At 46.1% G+C, this 13,425-nt stretch overlaps 1 protein-coding gene across 5 annotated transcripts in view; it reads left to right on the top strand.

Moving 5' to 3' along the window:
* Nucleotides 1–13,425, top strand: part of AOPEP (aminopeptidase O (putative)) — a 395,656-nt gene that overhangs the window by 281,651 nt on the left and 100,580 nt on the right. For all 5 annotated transcript variants that reach the window (XR_007131178.1, XR_007131175.1, XR_007131177.1 and 2 more), the window contains exon 11: nt 2,794–2,854. Coding sequence is in view for 2 of the 5 variants with exons in the window: in XM_047754794.1 (XP_047610750.1) it covers nt 2,794–2,854 (61 nt within the window). In the remaining 3 variants the exon portion in view is untranslated. The remainder of the gene's footprint in view (nt 1–2,793; nt 2,855–13,425) is intronic.

Here is a 13,425-nt window from a genome sequence, read left to right as displayed (position 1 = left end):
CCATCAGACCTTCCAGCCTCATACATTTCACTAAAATGTAAAACACCTTCAAGTCTCTTTGGACCCTTGGCTAAGTGGCCTTCAGCCCCACCCTCCTCCTCCTGCAGATCACTTAGGCCGGTGAAGGGCATTTCCAGCACCTCTTTCTATGGCCAAGCAAATAAAGCAAGCCCAAGAAAGAATAATCATCTTGACTGGAGGTGTTCTGAGAGATGCCTGCTCTCTCTAGCTGCTCCTACCCCCACCCCTTGTGCATGCGTGCATGTGCGCATGTGCTCGCACGCACGCGCGTGCGCGCGCACACACACACAGCATCTGAGGGCACGCCTGCCTGCCTGCACTTGAGTGCACACGCACCTTTCCATACTCCCACAGCCTGCAGAGGGGATGTGGACCTTTACACTGAGACTGATGGTGTTAGATGACAATGAAGAAATGGTGGGGAGAAGCCTAGGAACAGTGTCACCCCACCTTTTATATGAGGCACAGCCAGTAATTCCACTGACCTGGGGGCTGGACAGACAGGCTCGGGAGGTGAGACTGATGGTGTTAGATGACACCCCGCTGCCCCACTACAAGCACAGACAGCACCGTATCTTGCCACAGACCTTTTTACAATCCCAAAAGGGAGGAAGGAGAGACTATTACATATATAATGTAGTATATAACATATAAATTTTTTAAAAGATACAGAGCTTTGGAGTTCCTGTCGTGGCTCAGTGGTTAACGAATCCAACTAGGAACCATGAGGTTGTGGGTTCGATCCCTGGCCTTGCTCAATGGGTTAAGGATCCGGCGTTGCTGTGGTCTGTGGTGTAGGTTGCAGACGTGGCTCAGATCCCGCATTGCTGTGGCTGTGGCGTAGGCCGGTGGCTACAGCTCCAATTAGACCCCTAGCCTGGGAGCCTCCATATGCCGCAGAAGCGGCCCCAGAAATGGCAAAAAGATTAAAAAAAAAAAAGATACAGAGCTTAACAACTTGGAAGTATCATACTGGGAAAGGTGATTGTTAATTTAAAATGGATATTTTTTATTGAGTCAACAATGAAATGTGTTTTCATTCATTCAAATAAAAAGTATGGGGGAGTTCCCATTGTGGCTCAGCAGGTTAAGAACCTGACTAGTATCCATGAAGATATCGGTTTGGTCCCTGGCCCCACTCAGTGGGTTAAGGATCCAGCGGTGCTGTCAGCGGTGGTGTAGGCTGCAGATTAGGCTCAGATGCTGAGTTGCTGTGGCTGTGGTTGTAGGCCAGCAGCTGCAGCTCCAATTTACCCCTAGCCCTGGAACTTCCATATGCCACGAGTGTGGCCCTAAAAAGAAAAAAAAATAGTAAAAATAAAAATTTGTGGGGACCCGCCTTTATGCAAAGAACTGTTGTAAATGCTGAATTTAGAAAAGTGAGTAGAACAGACACAGACCCTGATTTCAGAGAGCTTTGATCCAGCGAGGAGACAGTTAAAAGTCAAGTAATCAGGAGTTCCTGTTGTGGCTCAGTGGTAACAAACCCAACTAATATCCATGAGGACTCAGGTTCAATCCCTGGCCCTGCTCAGTGGGTTAAGGATCCAACATTGCAGTGAGCTACAGGGTAGGTCACAGCTGTGGTTCAGGTCTGGTGTTCCTGTGGCTGTGGTGAAGGCCAGCAGCTGTACCTCCGATTCACCCCCTAGCCTAGGAACCTCCATATGCCACATATTCGACCTTAAAAAAAAAAAAAAAAAGTCAAGTAATCAAAGACATTGCAGTCACAGACTGTGATGGATGCCATGGCACTGAGGACAGGGAGCATCCGGGGTGTGGCACACACAGCTTGGGAAAGACCTCTGTTCCTGGAGAGACTAGAAACCAGTGAGGAATTGCTTACATTTCAGGAAGACCTAACCTAAAGTCTGTTGACCCCCCACTATATTGGATATTGACTACATATTGAGAGTATTTCCATCAGCAGGACAGGAAACCAAAAGGATTTCAACTGTGGATCAGATGTAACAAGCAATCATAATGTTTCAAATAAAGCAGAATGAGGGCCTGCTTGAAAACAGGCAGCGGAGAGCCCATCCTGGCTGTGAGAGCAATTTGTATCATTTTTGCTTGCTGTAGGGCATCATCACTCTAAAAGTTTGAATTTCGTTTTGAGGCACTAAGTGCTATCTATGATGTTCAGACTTCATTTTACTCCTCTTCTCCCAGGAGGGCAGTCATGCCCAATTATTTCCCAGGATCGTGCCCGAGCCTCCCTGAATGGACTCTCCCAACCAAGGGGTTCCTCTCAAGGCACTGGACGCACCCTTTATGGTGCACCTTGGATTCTCAAATTTCACCGTGTTCACTCTCACTGTCTTGGCCGAGGAGAAGCTGTCCTGGCCATGCCCGGGTTTCCCTCGTCGCTTGAACCTGGGACAGCACTGTGCTTTCTCCAGATTTCTCTGGAAGATCGATGCTGTGAGAACACGTAGAACCCTTCTGTGTAATACGAGCTCTGTAACTTTTTTTTTTTTTTTTTTGTCTTTTTAGGACTGTACCTGTGGCATATGGAGATTCCCAGGCTAGGGGTCTAGTCGGAGCTGTAGCTGCCAGCCTGAACCACAGCCACAGCAATGCAGGATCCGAGCCACATCTGCAACCTACACCACAGCTCACAGCAGCTCCAGGTCCCCAACCCACTGAGCAAGGCCGGGGATCAAACCTGAGTCCTCAGGGATAATAGTTGGGTTCGTTACCACTGAGTCACAATGAACTCCCACTCAGTAACTTATTAATCCTTTACTTTTTGCTGTTTTATTTTTAAAGGCTTGAGTTGTCTGTTGAAAACATCTTCCAAGACTGGCTGGAGAGTTCTGGAATACCACAGGTGCGCTTAAGATAACTGTTGCATGAGTCTGTGGAGAACCGTAAAGCCTGTCATTCAATGTATCAACCATAACATGATTTATTTATATATATTTATAAAAGTAATCATCTTACTGAGTTGGAGGATCCCCGGGTCGGGAAAATGATGGTCCCTCACTCTGTGCCGCAGGCCTCGGCCTCAGGTGACGGTGGTGTTATAGGTGGACCTTCTGGTCGACCCTGAACTGTGTGTTCAGTGAGGTCTTGCGCATCTTGCTGTATACTTTGGGTGCCGTGGCCAGGCAGCAGTTCAGTGCCGCCAGCGGGCCTCCAGCTCTGCTCTTTGGGTACAGCCAACAAGTGAGCTGGCTTGCCTGCCGCTTTCCTCGGACCCGCCATGCCCAGCGTCTCCATCCTTTCCCCTGAGCGCTGCTGCCCCTAGACTTCCTCCTCCAGTTCTGCATCCATGCCTCAGGCTGCTCTTCTCATCTGAAGGAGCAGTTTAAATCTACTTCTCTGTCTTAGGGACTGATACCCACCACCGAGACTGCAGGTTTTCTTCTCTCTCTCCCTGTCGGCCCATGGGCAGCTCCAAGGGAGTCCTGGCCGCGTGGGAACCACCTGGCCTGGATCCTCCTCTCCCCCCCGCTCTCCCAGGCTCTCATGCTTCCTAGACCCTGAAGGGCAGCCGGGGGAACTGACCCTGGCTGGAGCCAGGGCCCTGGGAAGTTGGACTGGGGTATCTTGGGTGAGGCTGGTCAGAGGACCCTGGAGCTTCTCCAGCCTGGGCTGGCCCCCTTGAGCAGCTGCAGCCCCCTCATCGTGGGGTCCCTAGTGTCTGGGAGGGGACCCCCATGGTGGTGAAAAACTTTGCCCTGAGCCCAGGCAAGCAGCCCGGTTAGCCTGCTCGTTTCTGGTTTCACGGCTGGTCATATGAGCTTCCCCTTGGGAGTGTCTGAATGTCAATGAATGTCTGTGAACCATGAAATTAAGGAACAGGAGGGGCTGTTCTCCATTACCTTTTCATCCGTCTCCTTGCATCTTTGTCCTGTTCTACTACACAGGGGAAAATGTGGGCCACCAGCCACCGTGAGCTCATTCCTGAAAAGGTCGCATTGCCTTTGGTTCAGGAATGCGTGTCACCTGTTAAAACTTACTGGTTGGGCCCCATCCTTCTGGGAACCAAAAAGAATAAAATCCTGTGTCCCAAACGTGCAGAACAGAACAAGTGGAATAAGGCAGGCACCTGGTCCTGGGAGGCCATGCTTTCAACTCATGTATATTATAATGAGCTCCTGTGATTTCGAAAGCCTGGCTTCCAAACCAGACCCCTAGCGAGTGCAGAAATGCCAGGGAAACAAAGTTAAGAGTTGTGTCACCCTAAATAGCCAAGCCTTGCACTTCTTGTTTTCCATGGGGTGAGGGGTGGCGATCCCCCTGGCCTGGTGTTCCTAGGCCCGACTGTTGCAAGGCTCCCAGACATTCTGAGCGTGGCCTGGAAGCTGGGAAGAGGTGGGAGCCCAAAAAGCAGCATCCCAAAGTTCCTGGCCCAGAACAACAAGACCCCTGTGTTCAGCAGTGAGCCCCTAGGGCAGAGAAAAGAAAGAGTCCTTAATAGAGTGCCCAGGAGCAGGCGCACCCCTCCCGGGTTGTAGCACTGGGGCTGACCCTCTGGCTCCCAGGAGGCTCTGTAATTTCCCCGGAAGAAGAGGAGGCTTTGCCACCAGCAGGAGGCTTTTGCTTTTCATTAAAAGGCGGAGGGGTGCGTGGAAGGGGGAAATTTGCCTCTGAGCGGTACATTTTTTCCAAAGGTCTCGTTGCATTACCGACAGCCTATAACGTAGACAAGAATCTCCACTATAAACTGACGAAACCTGCTGTCAAAACACAGCCAGGTGCAGGGAGGCCGGCCCGGCTATAAATTGTCTTTAAGACCCAACTGGTATTTCCTCGGGTGCTTAACTGTTCGGTAAAAACAACAGCGTCAGACAGAAAAGCCCCTGATTGAGTGCGCATCTTCCCATTGGTGAATGATCAGAGGGCGTGTCCCTTCATCTCGTCACCCATTCGCTGCCGTAATTTAATGTGGCTTGCTGAAGAGTTGCCTGCTCGCAGCCCTTTTCCAACTCCCCGAGTTCCTTCTCGTCTCCAGCCTTCAGAGAAGGAGTCCGCACCCTCTTGTTATGGGAACCTCACAGTGAATGGGACCCCTTGTTCTTTGTCCCCATCATTATAATATAAAGTTACCGGTGTGTTTGGTCTGGAATGACAACCAGAGCACCGAAATCGCTCCGACGCTCTTTGTTCTCGTTAAAAATTTCTGTCCACCAGCAACTGAAGTCACTCACGACAAAAGAGTCACGTTCTGCTGGTGAAGTTTTCATTCCACAGGTTACAGAGGCTTTTTGTCTTCTCTCAGGAAAGCTTGCCTCGAGGTTGGCCTCCATTTTCCTTTTTGGCCACGCTGAATGGAAATCATTTTTTTAATATGGAAATAGCTTCAGCAGCAATAAAAAGTAAGCACGAGCCCCAAAGAAGTAAAAGAAATTGGATCCAAACCTCTTTAAAGAAACACCCAACCCCTATAACCTTTGGCTCTGCAAACAGTCTTAAAACTGATTGCACCATTGGTATGATAGATTATTTCCTTGTTGACTTTTTTTCTGATAATAGAAGTATTACATATTGAAATATAAAAAAGTTTCAATAAGAAAATAAAAATAAAACGGCTCAGCAGAGTTCCCGATGTGGCTCAGAGGGTTAAGAACCTGACGTAGTGTGCATGAGGATGCGGGTTTGATCCCTGGCCTCACTCAGTGGGTTAAGGGTACAGCGTTGCCTGGAGCTGTGGAGTAGGTCGCACACGCGGCTCAGATTTGGCATTGCTTTGGCTGTGGTGTGGGCCTGTAGCTGCAGCTCCAATTTGACCCCAAGCCTAGAAACCCTCACATGCCAAAATGCAGAAGTTTCCAGGCTGGAGATCAAACCCATGCCACAGCTGTAACCAGAGTCGCAGCAGTGACCATCCCAGATCCTCAACCCTCTGAGCACCAGGGAATGCCCCCAGAGATAATTTCTTGATAGAAATCCTGTCAGTCATTTTTTTGAATGTATGAATATAGTTTACCCTTTTTTCTCCCTTTTTAAAATTAAAAATAATATGTTTTCTGTAGCAAGTTCAGGCAGTAGCAGAGTAAAAAAACATAAAAGCCCTTGTCCCTTTCAGTCTTACTCTGCAGAGATAATCTATGCCTGGTATGTGCCTTGCACACACATTTTCTGTGCTATACATTATGTAGGTGCATATCCTTTTTAAACACATTTGGAATCTCATTATCTTATTTTTTATTTAAAAATATGTCTTAAGCAGTTTCCCGTGTCCCTTGATATAATTGGAGAGCAATCATTTTTAACAGCTACATAGCTTTCTAATAAGTGGTACCATAATTTAATTTACTCAGACCCTCCCAATTGTTAATGTAGTTTACATTATTTCCAAGAAAGTTGCCCATTTTGCTAATTTGAAAGTTCTATAAATAGATTTTGATTTCACGACCCAAAGATTTCCTCCCACCACCCACCAGCCCATATGTCCATATATTCCAATCCCTTTTTAAACATTTATATGCAAATACATTAGAAGTAACTTCTCCCCCCAGCCTTTCTCCAGTACTTTCTTATTTTAGTTGTTACAAAACTCTCTGACTCCTCCCTTTCTTGGATTTTTCTGCTCACATTGCTTATCTTTTGTACATATTTATTACATTTATAATTTTCTTTCCTTTCCTAACACCTCCCCCCTTTTTTCATTATATTTTGCTTGGACTAGTGCAGGAGCTAATTGCTCTGTTAACCACCAAGCTGCCCCCCCTTTCCATCCATCTTCCACATCAATGCTGAGTGAACATCCATCCCACCCAAACACAGCTTGCATCCATCCTCATCAGAAATATTTGTCCACATTTAGAACAAACTCTTTTCTCTGCTATTTGAGGCAATAAGCAGAACTGCCCCGAGCTGCCTTTTTTAAACTTTATTTTCTACCACTCCTGGGCATATACCCAATCATAACTCTCAGTCTCTAAATATTTCATAATTATCGGTCCCCAAATATTAATGAGCTTTACCATCAGCCTTCCTTTTGCATGTCATTTTCTCCCCTTGGAATGCTTTCCTTTCTCTATAGCTAGCAAGTGTCACAACCTGTCTTCTATTGCTGTTATTTGTATGTGTCTCACACATTCACCCCACCCTCCACAGAAACAAGGGTCGTGTCTGACTCATCCTGGTTTTACTTGCTCTGATGCATGTAACAGATGCTTCGGGGCTCGCTGTCCAGTATGATACCCACCAGCCACACGTGGTTATTAAGCACTTGAAAAATATCTAGTGCACCTGAAGAGCAGGATTTTTTATTTTAATTTAATCTAAATTTAAATTTAAAATCTAATAATATAGTCATGGTTTGGAGCAACTTGGATCTGTGAATGAATCCACTTGTTATAGACTATAAATTCGATAAAATCTAAATTCAGTCCAAGCACTGCTGATGAAAATTTATCATCCAATTGAGATAGACTGTGAAAACATATCAGATTTAGAAGACTTAGCACAAAAAAGTGAGTATCTCTAAGGGTTTTTAAAATATTAGTTACATGTTGAAATGATTATATTTTGGATACACCATAACCCAATGTATGTATACCCAATAAAATATATTATTAAAAGTAATTTTAGCTGTTACAGCTTACTTTTTATATGTGGCGAGAACATTTTAAATGACAAATGTGTCCTGCATATATTCCTACTGAATAGTGCTGCTCTAAAGCTATTAGTTGAATTAAAATCTGAGTGCATAATGCTTTCAAATCCCCCACTGAATAGATATAATTGAAATCATCTGTATTTTTGTCAAACGTATGGCTTTAGCTTGAGATCAGGCTGGCCAATCCATAGATGCCCTTCAGTCTGCCGTGAAGGCCTGGACAACTATAATCCACTGGTAAGGGGTCAGAGAGCTGCTTTCACAGCAGGCACTCATAAGGGACTGAACGAATTACCAGCCTCTCTCCTTAGCTCTTAATTTCAACTCCCAGGCAACCCATTCCCCAAGGTACCAACAAGCAGCGCAATAAAGCCAGAGAACCTCCCAGCCCTGCTGTGGCTCAGGCTACTCATCGGCGATAGTGCTCAGCAACTTTAAATGGCAAAATCACAGGCAGCAGCGGCTGCGATGATGGCAGAGAGGGTGGGTACTGGCTGATCACGTATAGTGTCCTAGAAATAAGCAAAAATCAAGCTCCCAGAATTTAGAACATCAGGTTCTAGTGTCATCTCGGAAAATGCCCCTCCTTTCCACACAAACACCTGCAAGGTGCCCAAGGCCACAAAAGCAAATGATGGAAAACTTAAGTCTTGTAGGGCGAAAGGCTGCAGTCACCAAGCTGAAGAAACTTGATATGATGCAAGACACTCTGTGTCATTGGAGCCACGTTGTGCAAAATCGAACTCTGCCACTATGGGAACTCCACTTGTAGCTACTTTTACCAACATAATTTAAAGGCCCATTAGGATACTTAGTCTCAGTGGTGTCTGTAAGAAATCTGCATGTACTAGTCATTCAAGAAAACTGAGACTGGGAGTTCCCATCGTGGCACAGAGGAAACGAATCTTACTAGGAACTATAGGGTTTCGGGCTTGATCCCTGGCCTTGCTCAGTGGGTTAAGGATCCGGCATTGCCGTGAGCTGTGGTGTAGGTCACAGACGCGGCTCGGACCTGGTATGGCTATGGCTGTGGTGTAGGCTGGAAGCTACAGCTCTGATTCAACCCCTAGCCTGGGAACTTCCATATGATAGGTGCAGCCCTCAAAAGAAAAAGAAAAAAAAAAGAAAGAAAGAAATGAAGAGAAAACTGAGACTGGTTATTTTGCAAGTGCCAGAGAAATTATATTTTTCAAATTATATGTGCTATGAGATCCCAGGTTCTTTTATATCAATAGTAACTGTTATCAATGTGGTGTGCTTTTTGGGCTTCTAATAAATTTGCTGTCACTCTTGTCCAGTGGTTAGACTTCTGTTTTCTCAGTGACTTAACATCTTATCAGGGATCCTTAGAAATAAATTGTCCGGCCTCACTTGGGGCAGGGCCTGCATTGTCGATGAGTCACCACCGTCTTTTACTGTTCCTTGAAGCGATGGTCTTTCTTCCTACCAGCTCCTCAGAGTGATAGCACTGCTTGCAGTCACAAGAGATGAGGAGAGATTTTATCAAAATACTTTTAGGAGTTCCCATCATGGCTCAGCAGTAATGAACTGACTAGTATCCATGAGGACTTGAGTTCCATCCCTGGCCCTGCTCAGTGGGTTAAGGATCCGGTTGTTGCCATGAGCTATGGTATAGGTTGAAGACTCGGCTCGGATCTGGCGTTGCTGTGGCTGTGGTTCAGGCCAACAGTTGCAGCTCGTGCGACCCCAGCCCTGGAACTTCCATATGCCGTGGGTGTGGCCCTAAAAAAGACCCCCCCAAAAAAAAAACAAAAAAAAACTTTCGCTTTTAGTTTCATTTTCTTTATTTTTGGTACCTGTGGCTTCATGCTCGAGTTAGTTAGTTCAGGCTGCCGTGACAAAATACCCAACTAGATGGCTGAAACCACAAGCATAAATTGTCTCACAGTTTTGGAGGCTGGAAGTTTAAGATCAGGGTGTGGGTAGGGTTGGTTTCTCCAGAAGCCTGTCTCCTTGGTTTGTCGATGGCCACCTTCTTGTCATATCTTCACATGGTCTTTCTTCTGTGTGTGTAGAGAGCTCTGTCTTGATCTCCTGTTCTTATAAGGACACCAGTCAGATTGGATAAATAGTCCCACTCATGTGATCCTTTTTTTTTTTTTGTCTTTTTGTCTTTGTTGTTGTTGTTGTTGTTGTTGTTGTTGCTGCTGCTATTTCTTGGGCCGCTCCCGCAGCATATGGAGGTTCCCAGGCTAGGGGTTGAATCGGAGCTGTAGCCACCGGCCTACGCCAGAGCCACAGCAACGTGGGATCCGAGCCGCGTCTGCAACCTACACCACAGCTCACGGCAACGCCGGATCGTTAACCCACTGAGCAAGGGCAGGGACCGAACCCGCAACCTCATGGTTCCTAGTCGGATTCGTTAACCACTGCGCCACCACGGGAACTCCTGATCCTTTTTTTTTTTTTTTTGTCTCTTAAGGGCCGCACTCCCGGTATATGGACATTCCCAGGCTAGCAGTCCAATCCGAGCTACAGCTGCCTGCCTACACCACAGCCCCAGCAATGCAGGATCCAAGCCTCATCTGTAGCCTATGCCACAGCTCACGCAACACGGGATCCTTAACCCACTGATCGAGGCCAGGGATCAAACCCACAACCTTATCGTTCCTACTCAGATTCATTTTCACTGAGCCATGATTGGAACTCCCGTGTGATCTCATTTTACCTTAATCATCTCTCTCTCTCTCTTTTTTTTTTTTTTTGCTCCATTTTATTTTATTTTTTATAACTCAATGAATTTTATGACATTTATAGTTGTACAACAATCATCACAACCCAGTTTTATAGCATTTCCATCCCAACTCCAACACAGTCAATTCTGTGGCACTGGGGGTTAGGACTCTTAACTTGAAAATTTGGGGAGGCATAAGTTTATGTTATACTAATACTTATTCCTCATATTTCTCTAATTAACTCTACATTTCCTGTGAATCTGTCCCTTTGAAATGGCCAGTTGAAGTCACTCAAGTCGACCTCACTGTATGTTTTTCCCTTATAAATGAATGGGCTATGGGTGTAACTTTTTTCTTTCCAGATAACCTTAGTATCGAGTCCACAAAAATTTAAAGTCTCTGATGAAATGAGAAAGAAGGAAGTGTGGGAAGGAAGGGTCCATCCTCCCAGAGACAAGTAGATAATTGAGGGTCTGTGCCAGGCATGGCGTGTGGCTGGGGCATCTGCCTTGACCCAGTCCAGACGCATTGAAACAGGAGACATTTCCCTTTGGTGCCTGAAGTGAGAGCTCCGTATCCTTCCTTCTTTTCTCTCCCTTTCAAAACCTGATTTCCAGAAAGAATTTGAATTTCATTCACAGTAATCTAAGACTAGACACCAAGTGAATAATAAGGATTAAAACCGTTTCCTCTCCCTTGAAGATTTCTTTTGTAACTGTGTCAGATCTTAGGCTTTAACAGAACTGTCAAGCCTCGCAGACCAGATGGGCGAGATTTGCAAGAGGAGGCTTCTTCCAAGGATCTGAAATCATACCTCCCAGGCAGGTGCCTTCCTCCCCTGCCCCTTCCCTCCTTCCTGTGAATATAGCCCCATACTTCTTTCCTTTAGGAGTGACCTTGGATGACTCACAGGTGAGAGAGACACAGACCTTACCCTTAAAATGCGAGGCCAGGGATCAAACCCACGTCCTCATGGATACTAGTCAGGTTCAGTAGGAAAAACAGAAACACAAAGAACTGACCTAGGCAGAAAGGAATAAGTGGTGTGAAACAAACTCTCTTTTGTTAAGTTTCATTGAAGTATAGTTAATTTACAAGCTGTGATAATTACTATTGTACAACAAAGTTACCCAGTCATACATATACACACATCCATTCTCTCAGATTCTTTTCCCACAAAGATGATCCCAGAATATTGGGTAGAGTTCTCTGTGCTATACAGCGGGTTCCCATTGGCCAATCATTCCATATCCCTTAGTGTGCATATACCAGTTCCATACCCCCACTACATCCCTCCCACCACCCCCACATGCCCCTTTGGTAACCACAAGTTTTTCAACAGTCCGTGAGTCTGTTTCTGTTCTGCAAATAAGTTCATTTGTATCCTTTTTTTTTTTTTAGATTCACATATCACCACATATAGGTGATATCATGTGATGTTTGTCTTTCACTATCTACTAACTTTACTTAGTATGGTAGTAAAGTACCATAAATAATTTCCCCTTGCAAATGGCATTATTTCATTCTTTTTTAGGGCTGAGTAGTATTCCATTGTATCTATGTACCACATCTTCTTTATCCATTCCCCTGTCGATGGACATTTATGTTGCTCAAACTCACTTTTAGAGTTGGGAAGAAAGAGGTCATTTCCCGTTTGTGGAAGCAGAAAGGGTTGAGGTACCATTTGAAGCCAATCTTGAAGGACAGGTAAGCAAGAAGGCCATTTAAGGTGGGGGGGACATATTCAGTGTCTGGTGGTGGAAAACTAAGTCTGCATGTTTGAGCAGCATGACGTAGAGTCAGATCTCAATGATGGGGCTTGGAGGGAGGTGTTGAATAACTCTTTGTCATAGCATGATGAAGGCTCAGTGGCCCAGGACGGGGGGAACAGAGGCAGCTTCCCTGGTGGGAGAGATGGAGGAGAGGACCACGTCCCCAAGTCAGTTTCACTCTCACTCTCAGGTCCCTCGTCCCAGCCCCAGCTCCACTACACTCTAACCAAGGCTGTTCTGCCTCCCACCCCCAACAGACAGGCAAAGGCATTTTTATACTGATAAAATACATCAGATAAATGCGTTTTGACCATCATTTGGAGCAATGATCTTTCCCCCTCCGTTTTCCTTGTTAGGACAGAGCTTATTGTCGGCTGCTTTGCATGGAGAGCAGGATCTGCAAAGGGGGTTGATTAGTCCAGCAGGATGCAGCCAGACTGCACAGGGACTTGAGCTTCACAGGGTTCACCCTCCAAGGCTTGTAGAAAGAATGCTAGTCCCTGAGTGGCAATAGGATACCCGGGGAAGGTGGGCCAGCAGACTTGCTCGAAGGGAAAGTTCCCGGGTGAAAGGTTAAGCTGTTCCCTTCCAGGAGGGTCCCAGGGAGTCTCGTGGAATGAGAGGAACCGTTAGAGAGACTTGAATTTTCATGTCCACAAACTCTTCATTTACATGGATACTTTTTTAAACCATTGTTACATATCTGGATGACCAGGGGTATCTGCCTAGAAACACATGCACTGGGCTGAGGAACATCTATAGGTGCCTTCGAAGAAGGAGGAAGGGACGTAAAACAAGCACACATTCATCCAATCAGTGCAGGTGACGTGCCACATCCTGCTAAGTGACGAGGGAGGTCTCAGAGGAAATCGACCAGGACCAAGACCAAGGCCCGCATCCTTCAGAACCTCAGATTGGAGATACACACACACACACACACACACACACACACACACGTGCGCACACATTTAAAATGCGCACAGCATTTTTAGGGCTGCACCCATGGCATATGGAGGTTCCCAGGAGCTACACCTGCCTGCCTACTCCACAGCCACAGCAACTTGGGATCCAGGCTGCGTCTGTGACCTACACCACAGCTCACGGCAATGCCGGATCCTTAACCCGCTGAGCGAGGCCAGGGATCAAATCCACATCCTCATGGATAATAGTCAGGCTCATTTCTGCTGAGCCACAATGGGACCTCCCCTGGATATATATATATATACATATATATATATTTTTTTTCCCCACCGTACATCAAGGGGATCGAGTTGGATATATATTTTTAAAGCAAGCTCAGAGGAAGGCATATGTTAATGGCTTTCACAGGTAGATAAAAACACTGGAGACGTTTTTCTTC

Source organism: Phacochoerus africanus, chromosome 12 (assembly GCF_016906955.1).
Source record: "Phacochoerus africanus isolate WHEZ1 chromosome 12, ROS_Pafr_v1, whole genome shotgun sequence".
In the NCBI taxonomy this organism is placed as follows: Eukaryota; Metazoa; Chordata; class Mammalia; order Artiodactyla; family Suidae; genus Phacochoerus; species Phacochoerus africanus.
The sequence above is the reverse complement of the archived record's forward strand: the minus strand, read 5'-3'. Positions and strand labels throughout refer to the sequence as shown.